The sequence below is a fragment of the Typopeltis vanoorti genome, chromosome 19 (assembly GCF_054136105.1).
Source record: "Typopeltis vanoorti isolate ZY-2024b chromosome 19, IOZ_Tvanoo_1.0, whole genome shotgun sequence".
Classification (NCBI taxonomy): Eukaryota; Metazoa; Arthropoda; class Arachnida; order Uropygi; family Thelyphonidae; genus Typopeltis; species Typopeltis vanoorti.
The window spans coordinates 28,603,406-28,617,969 of record NC_143567.1 but is presented as its reverse complement, the minus strand read 5'-3'; the positions used below and the strand labels follow the sequence as shown (position 1 = coordinate 28,617,969).

Genomic DNA, 14,564 nt, shown 5'->3' with positions numbered 1-14,564 from the left:
GGGCTATGCAAAACCTGCATGCAATCCAACAAATTCCTTTGCATTCACCCAAAGTTACCGTCTGGTGCTGGTTCACAGCTTCATTTTATCATTGTACCATTCTTCTTTGAGGACATTCACCAGTCGGGTCCTGTGATCTGCTCAGTTACTGCTGAGAGGTATCTCGATATGCTAAACAATTTTGTTGTGCCACAGCTACAACAGTGCCTGTGCATGGATTCAGTAATTTTCGTGCAGGATGGGGCTCCCTCCATACATTGATCAATCCATACAGGAGGTTCTTCAAGAACATTCCATGGAAGCTAGAGTAATCAGCCATGCATTTCCCACTGCATGGCTACCTCATTCACCTAATCTGACCTCCTCTGACTCTGGGGAATTCTTCAAAACAGAGTGTATTGGGATAATTCTAATAATTTGCTAGTGCTGAAAAACAGCATAAACAGCATGTGCACACCATCAGTCCGAACCAGCTGCATTCTGCTTTAACAGAATTGTGCAAAGGATGCAGTTTGCAGCATAACAGGAAGAGCAGCACATTGAACAGCACAGCCCACGAAGGCATAACAGAAGTGAATAAAAATGTATTATTTATGCTTGTGTCACTTGTCTCCTTCTTACACACACAGAAAAATTACTACACTGGAGTCCAAAACCTAAGGATGAAATAATATTTCTGAAGAATACAACTGCAAATTCAGCTTGAGGCAATTTGTATAACTGATGATTTCAACTAGAAAACCATAACTATTCAAATTTTCAAATTGCACATAGAAGGGTCAGGTGGAAACACTCAGCAGGATAACAAGCAAAAAGGTGTACTAAGTGAATTGTGTTTGAAGGAAGCTCTTTTCATGCAGGAATAAAGTTGCAAATGTGGATGTCTTGTAACATCTCAAAGATGATTTTGCACAAAGAATTATTAGAAGGCTTGAAGAAGGTGGCAGAATTATTAATATTACAAGAGCATTTGGAATCTCACATTGCATTGTATCCAGGCCCTGAGCAACGTTTCAAACCAATGGAATGTGTTTCAGAAGTTTACTAAGAAGTCGCCCTCACTCTGCCATAGAGCACAAAGACAGATTTTTTGGTTCTAACAGCAAAACATAATCGATGCACCATGGCAGATCAGTGTGTAAGTTGGCTCCATTCAAGCACAGATACGCGGATATCTCAACAAACTCAAGAATGTTTTTATGAAGGCATTCAAAATGCACTTAACAACTAAATCAGATGACATAACTACCGTTTTGAGAGATCTAAATGCTAAAGTAGGCTCAGAAAAGATCTCTTCCTGCATGGGAAACCAGGGACTGGGGCATAGAAATGCAAGAGGAGAAAGATTAATACAGTTCTGTGAAGAAAACAATCTGTTAATAACAAATACTTTATTTAGCCAGCCTCCTAGAAGACTTTACACAGGAAAAAGTCCTGGAGACAGCTGTAGGAACCAGACTGACTATATAATAATAATAATTATTAATATTTAGGCCTCCATGGAGTCAAAAGAGTCATCGCAGGAGATCCTTCCTATGAAACACAAAGTCTATCATACCACTCCTTAAACTCATTGACCATTCTCGCTCTCACCACTTTATCAGGCAATGCATTCCACAGTTCAACCACCCTCCATACAAAGAAACCACTCCTCACCCTCTTGCTCCAGTTTCCTTTTGTAACTTTCAGGGATGGCCCCCTTTTCCTGCTGTTCAACCAAAGGGAAAGAACTCCCCAGTGTCAACCCTGTAACCACCTCTCAACAGTTTAAAAGTCTCAATCATATCACCTCTCATTCTTCTATCCACCAAACTCTGCAGTCCACATTCCCCCAGCCGATCCTCATAACTAACATTGTACAGTCCTGAAACCATCTTTGTTATCTGCCATTGTACCCTTTCCACAGTTAGTTTATCCCCTTCAAATCCTGGAGACCAAATCTGAGAACAATAGTCTAAGTGTGGTCTGATCAGGGTCTTATACAACAGAATGTTAACTCTTTTATCTCTGCAGGTCAGTGTCCTTCTCATTATTGCAGCAATCCTTTGTGTTACCTTCACCAATTTTGCAATATGTCTCCTGAATTTCAGGTTTCTATCAATCATCAACCCCAGATCTCCTGTCTCCCCTACTTCCTCCAGTATAGTTCCTCCAATAGAGTATGCAGCATCCCAAACCTCAAGACCTTACATTTTGCTGCATTAACCGACACCCCCATCATTTGCCCATCTATCTAGCTTATTCAAATCCTCTTGCAGGGCTACCACACTAAAAACAAGAGCGACCCTTCACAAATCCATGTTGGCTCTCACAAATAACTTTACCCTCATCTGCCCAATGCTGTATATGGTCCCTAACTAATTTCTCCACGATCTTAACACCTACTGATGACACACAAACTGGCCTATAATTAGACACTTCCAGTCTGCTACTGCCCTTATGCAATGGCACTATCTTACCTTCCTTCCATTCCCTGGGCACCTTTCCAATAGCCAGACTTTCATTGAAAAGCCAGGTGAAAGGAGCTGTCAGTTCTTTAGCACATTCTCTCAAAACTCCTGGTGAAATACCATCCAACCCACAGCTTTACTGACATCCAGAGTACTCAGTATTTGGAACATGCTATCCACCTCTAAACCTCAAACCTGCCCTATATCTCTAGTAATGATTAAAAAACGCTTCCAGAATAACATCTTACAAGCCAAAACATACCCGGGGGCTGATATTGGATCAGACCACAACCCTGTGGTCTGATCCAATATCAGCAATTAAATTAAAGAAAACAATGAAACCTATACATATAAAAAATATGATCTTGGCTCCCTTAAAAATCAAGAAATGCAAGATAATTTTTTTAATGAACTGGCAAAATCCACTGCTGCTAACGTTCCTGATTCCACCAAGTATCCTTACCCTAAAGATGAGATTGAGGATAGATGGCAGAAATTTAAAGAGGGCATAAAAAAAGACAGTAAAACAAACAATTCCCAAATTTGAGAAGAAGATGAGTAAACCCTGGATGAATGACAAGATACTGAAAATGATAGAGTCAAGAAAGAAACACAGAAATCGTTCTGAATACAAAAACTTAAACAAAGAGATCAGGAAAGAATGAAGGATTGCAAAAGAACTATGGCTCAACAACAAATGCAAGGAAATTGAACTTCTGGACAAAAACCACAAAACCAGAGAACTTCATGAAAAAGTTAGGAAGCTAACTAGCAAATCTTGCAAAATGGTAGTCTCTCATTAAAATGAAGATACCAGTGGAAAAACATCCTAATGGAGAAAGTCAAAATAAGGGATAAATGGGTAGAGTATTCAAAGGAACTCTACAATGATGATAGAATAGATAAGCCATTGTAAGAACATTTGGAGGGGGTCTACTATTCTTAAGCGTGAAATAAGAAATGCAATTAGGAAAGTGAAACCAGGAAAAGCTCCAGGAATGGATGGAATTATGGCAGAATATCTAAAGGCTTTAAATGATAAGACTATAAGATCACTGACTGACATATTTAACAAAATATACGAAACTGGACACCTGCCAAAAGATTTTAAGCACTCAACATTCCAACCAATACCTAAAAAATCAAAGACAATCAAGTGTGAAGAGTACATAACAATCAGTTTGATCAGTCAGATAGCAAAAGTTATGTTAAAGAAATAAACATAAAATCAAATTGGAAATTAATGAAACACAATCTGGTTTTCAGGAAAATAAAGGAACTAGAGAAAGATTCTTCAATTATAGAAAGATATCCGGAGAAGCAGAAAGAAGTCACTTATGTTTTATTGACTACACAAAGGTCTTTGACAATATTCAACATGAACAACTAATCAAATGCATCAGAAAATTAGGAGTAGATGGTAAAGATACCAGATTATTGATAAATCTATATTGGGAGCAAACTGCCTCAATAAAAATATCAGGAGAAACAAACCTCAGAGGAATTTCCAGTAAAGAAGGGTGTAAGACAAGGCTGTGTTTTTCTCCTATATCATTTAACCTCTATACTGAAAATATCTTCCAGCAATCAGAAGAATTTAAAGGAGTCTCAGCATAGGAGGCAGAAATATAAACAACTTAGGATATGCAGACAATACAGTACTGCTAGCGGAAAATAAAAAAGATCTTCAAAACCTACTAGAAGAGATGCTGAAACTAAGTGAAAAATATGGACTTCATTTCAACTTCAAAATAATCAAAACCATCCTGGTAAAAAGAGAAAAAGGGAAATTACCTGATATAAATATTAAGATCAGAGGAAATACCTTAGGTCAAGTAGAGAATTATATATATTTGGGTCAACTATTTAAATCCTTGATACACATGATGATGATGAACTAATTACAGAGAATGGAAATTGTGATAAAAAATATTAAGAAGAATAGAAATTGCAGGATCAACCTTCATTAGCATAAAAAACATTCTGCCCTCAAGGGAAATTCACACATAAACAAGAATTAGGCTGTCCAAATAATATGTATGGTCAACGCTGCTATATGGAGCAGAAACCTGGACAGTATCAAAATAATGTGAAAATAAACTAAAAGCCTTTGAGATGTAGATCCTCAGAAGAATTCTTAGAGTCCCATGGACTGCCAAAAAAACTAATTTAGAAATATTAGAGGTGACTGGAGAAGATAAGACTCTGTTGAAAACCATTAAGAAAAGGAAAGCCACCTGCCTTCGTCACATACTAAGGCATGAATCCCTACAAAAAAAACGCTTCTAGAAAGAATGATACAAGGGGAAAAAAAGAAGAGGATGACAAAGAACAGATTGGATGGGAAATATTAAGGACTGGACCTTTTTTTGTCCTATGAAGAATATAAAAGAGAAGCACAAAACCGTGCATGGTGAAAGCTCGTGGTAGTCAACCTCCTGGAAGGAGATGACATCTGACAAGGATGCAGATATCTCAACAAACTATGGCAAGATGTATGCGACAAGTATGTCTATATGCCCGAAGGCCCGTAGTCTATGTCCCTTTATCTGCAGCTCATCGTAAACTGGTGTTGTATCCAAAAATATTGGACAAGACACAATGGCATAATGTACTGATTACAGATGAGAGATGTTTGGTGTGACTAGTGTGAAAGTCGTACTGTTTACCATTGTGAAAATGCTCTTGAAAGGGATAGAGATATGGTGGTGCTCGGGTCATGGTGTGGAATGGCACCAAGCTAGTAGTGCTGGAAAAAGGGACTATGACTGGTGAACGATATTGCGATGAAGTTCTTCAATGTCATGTTTGATTGTTCTGTGGTGCTGTAGGCGAAGAATTCATTTTTATGGATGACAATGCCACAAAAAATCATACACAAGCAGCAGAGATATTTCTGGAAACAGGATATTAATCAAATGCAGTGGCCAACACACTCTCCAGATCTGAACCCCACAGACCACTTTTGGGACACAACAGGAAGATGCATTGCTACTCAAAATTCCTCTCCAGAAAACAAACAATCCCTTGTCTTTGAATCACTTGATGCTTAGCATGGTGTGACATTGTGAGATATGCATCACAGTTTGGGGTGGACATATTCCATACTGAAATGTCTCTCTACATAGTTTTCTGTAAGCACTGTGCATTAATCTCTTAAATACATCCTTAGGAAATTTTAACTTTTGCCAAAAATGTATTGCAATTTAATTTGTATGAAATTTATAACACCTTTTTTTTGTGTAATATAATTTAAATTATATTACACAAAAATAAATTTGTGTTGCTGGCAATAAATTTATGTTGTAGTCATGAAAATTGTTTCATATACAGGTAAAAATGTAGTTCATCCTTAGCTTTTGGACAACAGTGTACATCTACATTTGGAACATCATACAAACAGTTCCAAAATTTGTCATCCTTTTGACATTGTGAATGTCAAAAGGTGGCGAATTTTGGAACTACTTTCTTTTTCCATTTCAGATATCGCTTCCACATGATGCACAATGTGTTGCTTGAGGTAGCAAAAGAGAAGAGTGAGAGAGTTAGGATGGTGAGTCTGTTGCTGCAGTATGACAGTGAAGAGTACAGAAGGAGGGCCATAATTGCTAATGATTTTATGCGTGGATTATGCAGGAGGAGTGGTGTGGAATAAGTTCAATGGGCAAAAGGATTTATATAAGATGGATGGTTTACATTTGAATGGATTTGGTGTACGGAGACTTGAAAAGGTGTTGTTGAATGTAGTGGAAGTGGGTGTGCAATCAGGGAAACTAGAGTTATTAAGTGGGGGGGAAGGAAGTAGATATGCAGACTTTAGGGAGACAGTTGAGTGTATGAATGTGTGTAATATGCCTGAGCGAGTACGAAAGACAACAAATCAGAATCAGGTAGTTAGTATAAGGCATCAAAATAGGGATGGGACAAATGGGATTCTGCAATTCATGTATACTAATGCCAGAAGTATTAGGAACAAGAAGGAAGAATTTTTGGCCTTGGTTGGCACTTCCAAACCACAGGTTATTGGCATTAGTGAAACATGGCTGACAGAAGATGATATAGTTAGTGGGATTGAATCTGAGGGGTATGGTGCGTTCAGGAGTAACAGGGAGAATAAAATGGGGGGAGTGTTATTGATGATAGCTGATGAACTACAGCCAAGGAGAATAGAAGTGGAACTGCAGGATAGACTTAATTTCCATGGATGCCCCCCCCCATTCTCTCCTCACCTTCCATATAATGAAAAATTCATCAACTAATATCCTATAATCCTTTCAGAAGTTTACAGACCTCTTTCTCTCCCTTGGAACCCATGAGACAAAGCTGTGCACAGTTATCCAGATGCAGTTGTATCAAGCCCCTGTAAAGAGGCAAAATGACTTCATTATCCTTGCAATGTCAACATTTGCTTCAGCATTGCAAATATCCTCTCAGTTGTAGTTGCAACTTTTGCTATGTGACTTTGAAATTTTACTTCTTATTCACCATAATTTCAAGATCACTAATCTCATTAATTTAACATCCAAGTTCATAACTTTACACTGAACTGACAGCCATTATCATCTGCCAACAGTTCCAGTCTATTCAAATCATTCTATTATGTGCTGTATATCAGTATTATCAATGATTGCCTCCTTGCCTACTTATGCATCAACAGCAAACAACAGAACATCTCCTTTCAAGTTCTTCCCAAAATCATTAATGCATAGATTAAATAGTGGTCCAGGTTGACCTCAGGGGTATATCACTTGCCAGCTAAATCCAGCAGATTCGTCTCCCCTCCCCATACACCACTTTCTTACTAATTTGTTAGCCATCCACTTCAAGTTGGTAGTTCATACTGCAATCATATTTTGTGATTTATGCACGAGCCCTTCATGTGGTATTCTGTTATATATCTTAGTAACATGCAATGGGATCATATCCAACTGAACCACAACATTATAAAATTTGACTCAAATATGACCTCCCTTTGATAAACTCATGTTTGAAAAGTACAATTCGTCCATCAACTCATTTCCTTATGAAAGTTCTTACCCACTTTTCTGCTATCTTCACTACCAATGTAGATATACTGATAGGTCAGTAATTAGATATATCAGTTTTTGTATTACCATTGTACAACAGAACTATCATACATTCTTTCCATTCCTGTGGGATCTTGCCTGAGCTGAGGCTCATGTTACATAATAATGTTAAGGGCCTAGCTAATGCAGCTGAACATTCCTTTAGCATATGTGCTGATATCTCATGAGTTACCATAGCCAAATTCCTAACTGGGTTATGCAACTACTCTATAACCTCCTTCTCATGTACCTTCTATTCCTCTCTCTCTCTCCATCCAGTATACTGGTATCTTAGTGAAGTGAGTACTCATTATTTGTTGCACCTTCTTCTGACACAAGAGTTAATGTCTACATTCACTAAAGATATTGTCCCATATTCATTCTTTCTTTTACTTGCAGCATAATGATAAAATTATTTTGATTACCTTTAGCATAGATAGTCAATTTTTTTTTAAAATTCCAATTTAGTTATCCATAAAACACCCAAAATTTTTCTAGTATGTGATTTATATATAACTCCTCTCATCCTTATTCATTTCACATCCATTTCACTCCCATTCTATTTGCTCTTTTAACTATAGGAACAGATTCAGATACTACATTATTTAAGCATCTTTTCAAAGCCTACTGCACACTGCTCATATCCCTCCCATGCAGTAACTGATACTATGGGACTGAACATAGTATTCTCCTTGTTTATCATACTTTTTAACTTTGTAGTTGAGTATACAAACTATCCTACCTTGAACATCCATATACTTAGCTACTTTCCAGGTGAGTATGGAATGCTCATTGTCACTAACTGGCGACAAAATAGTCACATTCTTAATTGAGATCCCCCCCCTCCCCCCGTACTTCTAACACTGTAATCAAATTAACTCTATGATCTTGAGTTCTTTCTTTCACATGCTGCTTGAGAAAGTTGCCTTGCAACAACTCAATAATTTCTTATAAGATTATCATTCTCCTCCATTCTTATCATAAGATTTCTTTTCTATTCAATGTTTCGATAATTTATGTTACTCATAATGATTATTCACTTAGTACCCATCAAGGTAACTTGGTGATGAATTTCATCGTTCCCAATAGCTGGACTACCAGGTCTGTACCAACTATCCACCATATATTTCATCCTATTAGCCTCTACTTCACACCAAATAACCTCAAACTTATGAGACATTATTAATATTATTGCCTTCATGAGTTTCTTCCCTAAATGGACTCAAAATCATCTGATATCATTAGCAGTATCCTTACTCTCCTCTCTTCCATCCTTCCTAAAAATGTTATACCATTTACATATGGCACTGATGTGCTATAGGATCTTGTATCTCTTGTATGTGTTTGGGGGTACCATATACAGTGTAAAAACCTTCCAATTAGCAACATCAAACCAACTCTCTATTCATCTGCCTATAATGCCAGCCTATATGAATCATCCTCTTGAAAGACAACATATAAAAGCTATTTTCCATTTACTATTTTCAACACAGCATCTGAAAACTGAATACTACTCTTCAAACCATTACATGTATATTCTGTTAATATATAACTTTAACAGTAATGGCCCAAGCATAGTTCTTGTGATATTAACTGAAGAAATGATAAGTGTTATCCCATACAGAAAACACAGCACTAACAACAAATAGAATGCATAATGATGCTAGCGAATTAACTATAAACAAAACCACATTCACAATTCTCTATTTGTATGAATTCTCAAAATCTGAAATTAAGAGCAGAAAACTGTATTCCTGAGGTCAATTTTTAAACAGAACAAATAGTGATTTGTGTTTATGGGGTCACCTTAATAAAGCACTTATAAAATATTATCATCTGGAGATTTTGGTTTCTGTTAACTGTTGTCACGAAATATACACTGGGTTTGTATGTACATGAATTCAGCAAATCTGACAGAACTTCCTGTTATTATTGTCTGTCGGACAGCAGCTCTTGAGTAACTGTTACAATGTCAACTGTATATAAGCATGGCCAGTGTAAACGTAGAATTTTTGCTGAGATGATGTCGATAAATTTTTGATCAAAATGCAGACTAATTACATACTATTGCATCTGTCAGACATGTGCAGCGGCTTGCTACTATATTAATTATTATATCTCAACAACTATTCAACTTACTTATGGTGACCTAGTCTTCTTCGAGAATGAAATCCTATTAAAGCTCATATCAAATGAGCAAATCCAACAATATTTACACATCTTAAGTATTACTATTGTATTCGATACAAACTGTACACAGTCCATTTACTTTTTTTTTGTTTACAAGTAAACTATCAGATGAATAGTATAGTTGTAGCACGCGAGACAATTACAAATTATGAATTATCTTAGCTTTTCTTATTTTCATAGAATGAGGAAACAAAACGACTTTTAAAATAAAATGATTCACCATAACATCCTAATGCATGTATACAAGTCTTAAACAGAATTAATTAAAGAGATAACACATTCTCGCTTGTTAATGCGTCCTCTTGCGGTAAGTCTAGGTCAAAATGGCAGACAGAATAACGATTGATGCATCCAAAAAATCTAATTTTAATACACGTGTTACCGATGTTGTGGAAAAGAATTCAGTGTTATCATTTGAACACGGAAAAGTTGCTGGCACTAAGAGGAAAGAAAATGTTTTAGGTATGGATTTTTTCTTTTTTTAAAAAAAAGAACGAATATAGAAAAGCAATTATTATTAGCCCACTTTTTTAAAAAAATTTTCAATGGATTTTGTTCTTTGTATGTGATTTGTGAATTAGAAGAAAACAAGTAATAATGTTTGTTAAATGAAACATTAAACAATTCACTTAAAAGCATTGAAATACTTGATTTTAATATGTGTGCTTTTGTAAGCGATCAGCAGATGGCAGTATTAAGTGAATTCTTTTTAAACAGCAAAACAAACACAAGATTAATTGCGTGTGAGACTGGGATATTTGGAAATAAATATTGGGTGATGTGAAGTTTCTTTACATATCGATGTAGGACTAGATAGGACATCGCCGCATGCATTACGATAATGTGCAAAATAATTGACCGTTATCAACAAGAGACCGACAACAAACTTTTTAAAGTGGAAGGAAAAATAGTGCTGCTGCTTAAGGGAGAATCCGAGTCAGTGGAAATATATACAGTTTATGTATTAGGTGTTATAATAATACTAACTTCGACTGATGAGATTAGAAATCCTTGGAGAGAACACTTTGATCTTGTGAAAAGTAGGTCTTGCTTCAGTAATCTAGGTTCTGATAATCTAATGAATGAGATGGCCATTAAAAAAAACAAAAAATTGTTATTGAAATTCAGGAGAATGGGGAAATGATAGCCAACTAGTAGGCTAATTAATGTTGCCGTCTAGGGACTGTATAAAAATATGTTAATTAGTCCAGCTAAATGTGATCACAGTATTCAAATCAAATGTTCATCTCCCAGGTCTGACAAATTAATGCAGCCATACTTAGTGCCAAGTGATGTTATAATCAAATAAATTCAGTACCAGTCTGCAGATCCCCTAATTAAATTGAATATTTACTGTAATAAATTTAGTATGAAAATCAACAATAAAAATAGGCAGAAACATTCTGAATAAAGAACCTGTAGAGAGGAGTGTTTCATGATTGATGCTGATTATAGTATGAGAGAAATTTAGTTACTTCTACTATGCAGCAGAGTTTTTTTTTTTTTTAATTATTTAATTAATCCCACACATGACACATCCCAGGATCTGTAACATGACATTACAGCACATGTATAAGTGATTATTGGTGGAAGTTTGGAAGTTTATTTTTCATATTTATATTTTATATTTTAATTTTATAAGTTTATATTTTATATTAATGCATAGCAGTATACATGTCCGCAAGGCGATGTGCTTTGCATTATGGGAGATACTGAGACAAGGATTGATAGAGCTTGGTCCACTTTTGCTCGGAGTTGCCTGGTGTTGCACTACCTTACCTCAGTCCTGAAGATATTTTCAGGCGCAAATTTTGTTTACTTACACTTGGATAAAGGATTAAACTAATTTTATTATATTTTTGTATAAGTGATTAAATAGAAGAAAGGAATCTGTTAAGATGCTTCTTGAGGAGTTGGAAGTTGTATTCATTGGAGAAAACTTTGTAAGAAAGACTGGTCCAAAGGTCAGAGATATATAGAATGAGAAAGAAGAGCATGAGGAGTTAATTCAGTGAGTTTGGAACTAAACTGCATCTGAATTTTGATCAGCAGCTGCCCATGTTCCAACGTGATCAGAAGAAAGTCAAGAAATCGTAGTAGCCTGTTTGGTGTAGCAGCATCCATGGAAATACCTATACCATAATACAGAAATAGAGCATCTATGAGAAAGCAATGATTGGACTTATTTAGTGAGAGAAGGGATCATCTGTGAATCTTCTAACAAACAATCAACATTCTGAGTGAAGTTTTTGGTGCAACACCCCAGGTGTGAGAACAATATTCTAAGGCTAGACAGATTTGGAATTTATGAAATGTTAGTAGTCGAGCAGAAAACAATTAATATTTAAAATGAAAAAAAAAGAATAAGACACTTTTGGGATTCTGAAGAGATATATTTATTCCAGGATAGACTAGATGTGCAAGTAAACCCAAAAAAGGACAAAAAAACTGATTTTGTTGAGTACAGCATCATCTAATGTCAGAGAGTAAACCATGGTCTTTCCTCCGAAAAATAAGACAGGTATGTGTTTTGAGAGCATTAAAATTGTCTAGATTATCAGCATCCTAGTTGAGATTGGCAAGCAGATTGGTGTTCAAAGCATTGGTTATAGAAGATTTTGAAGAGCTGGAGTCATCTGAGGCACTACAAGTTTTGTAATTTTCCAGTAGGAGGAGAAATGACTGTGGAAGAATGATATTGTGGGATAAAAATGGGAATAGAGTGACTGATGCAGAGGACATAGTGGAATTGTTCAATGACCACTTTATTGGAGTATTTCATCCTGGAGGAGTCAGTTTTAATGCTAGAGGGATAGGGCAGGTTCAAGGTTTAGAGGTACAGGAGGAGAGTGTGTTTCAGATACTGAGAACTCTGGATGTCAATAAGCTTTGGGACTGGATGGTATTTCACCACGAGTTTTGAGAGAATGTGCTAGGGGAACTGACAGTGCCTTTAACCTGTCTTTTCGATGAAAGTCTGGCTTCGGCAAAGGTGCCCAGGGAATGGAAGGAAGGTAAGATAGTGCCATTGCATAAGCGTGGTAACAGACTGAAAGTGTCTAATTATAGACCAGTCTGTGTTTCATCAGTAGTTGTTAAGATCTTGGAGAAAGTAGTGAGGGACCGTATACAGCACTGGGCAGATGAGGGTAATGTTATCTATCTGTGAGAGTCAGCATGGATTTGTGAAAGGGTGCTCTTGTTTTAGCAATATGCTAGCCTTTTATAATAAAGTTACAAGAACATTAGATGAGGGAAAGGCATATACTGCAATTTTCTTAGACTTAGCAAAGGCATTTGACAGGGTGCCACATGATAAGCTGATATTTAAGTTGCAACACATGGGTCTGGATGTCAGATTGGTCAACTGGATTCAGGATTGGCTGTCTGATAGGTATCAGAGAGTTGTGTATGGTGGAGCAGTTTCAAGGAGACAGAAGGTTACAAGTGGGGTCTCACAAGGCTCAGTACTAGGACTTATATTGTTTAACCTTTATATCAATGACATTGCCAGTGGATTGCAAGGGGATATTCAGTTGTTTGCGGATGATGCGAAGCTGGGAAGGATTATTAGTAATAGTGCAGATGTGGTAGCCCTGCAAGAGGATTTGAATAAGCTAGATAGATGGGCAAATGAATGGGGGTGTCAGTTTAATGCAGCAAAATGTAAGTTCTTGAGGTTTGGGAAACATCGATGAGATGCTGCATACTCTATGGGAGGAGTTATACTGGAGGAAGTTGAGGAGACAAGAGATCTGGGGTTGATGATTGATAGAAACCTGAAGTTTAGGGGACATATTGCAAAGGTGGTGAAGGTAACACAGAGGATTGCTGCAATTATGAGAAGGACACTGACCTGCAGAGATAAGAGGGTTATCATTCCGTTGTATAAGTCTCTGATCAGACCACACTTGGATTATTGTTCTCAGGTTTGGTCCCCAGGATTTGAAGGGGATAAATTAACTGTGAAAAAGATACAAAGACAGATGACAAAGATGGTCTCAGGACTGTACAAGGATAGTTATGAGAATCGACTGAGGGAATGTGGACTGCAGAGTTTGGTGGATAGAAGAAGGAGAGGTGATATGATTGAGACTTTTAAACTGTTGAGAGGTGGTTACAGGGTTGACACTGGGGAGTTCTTTCACTTGGTTGAACAGCGGGAAGGAGTGATGACAAGAGGCCATCCCTGGAAGTTACGAAAGGAAACTGTGAGTAAGAGGGTGAGGAGTGGTTTCTTTGCATGGAGGGGTGGTTGAGCCATGGAATGCATTGCCTGATAGAGTGGTGAGGGCGAGAACGGTCAATGAGTTTAAGGAGTGGTATGATAGACTTTGTGTTTCTTAGGGGGAACCTCCCCTCGATGAGTCTTGACAGACGTTATGTTCTTAGGAAGGACCTCCCACGATGAGTCTTTTGACTCCATGGAGGCCTGAATAATAATAATAAATGAAGAAGAAGAATGAAATGTGCAGCCTTCAGCAGAGCTATGAACAGGACTGGACTATAGTGAAAGAGATTCATTGATCTGGATAATGATGAAGAATGTAGATGAAATCACAGAGCTCTGGCATTGATGAAAGAATCAATTGTGGATTGCATGATATGCAATCCACAATCAAAGATGAGCTGGGAGTCTGATCAAAAAGAGTTAGAGAGTGTCCAAAGGTAGATAAGGGTAGTGAGAATGGTAGAATCCATATTGGTGATGACTCTCTAGGTAGCGATGAAATTGGTTGTTGTATATAAGAAATATATGACTTCAGCATTACTTCAACCTTGGTATCTCTTTTGGGTCTAGCTCTCAATGATGAGACCTCAAAAAAGGGTCGAAACCAGTCTGGGTACTGGCCTTTCT

The 14,564-nt window shown here is 37.0% G+C and overlaps 2 protein-coding genes across 7 annotated transcripts in view; one reads left to right on the top strand and one right to left on the bottom strand.

Moving 5' to 3' along the window:
- LOC150095948 (palmitoyltransferase ZDHHC14-like) overlaps nt 1-14,564 on the bottom strand; it is a 291,158-nt gene that overhangs the window by 208,032 nt on the left and 68,562 nt on the right. For 2 of the 6 annotated variants that reach the window (XM_090408857.1, XM_090408862.1), the window contains exon 1: nt 9,656-10,017. The exons of the other annotated variants lie outside the window; for them this stretch is intronic. The gene's annotated coding sequence lies outside the window, so the exon portion shown is untranslated. Of the gene's footprint in view, nt 1-9,655; nt 10,018-14,564 lie in introns of those variants that run through there. 6 annotated transcript variants of the gene reach the window in all.
- LOC150095947 (transmembrane protein 242) overlaps nt 10,024-14,564 on the top strand; it is a 94,194-nt gene continuing 89,653 nt past the window's right edge. Inside the window, exon 1 of the mRNA XM_090408863.1 lies at nt 10,024-10,168. Within this exon, the coding sequence (XP_090264989.1) occupies nt 10,030-10,168 (139 nt within the window). The 5' untranslated portion in view covers nt 10,024-10,029. The remainder of the gene's footprint in view (nt 10,169-14,564) is intronic.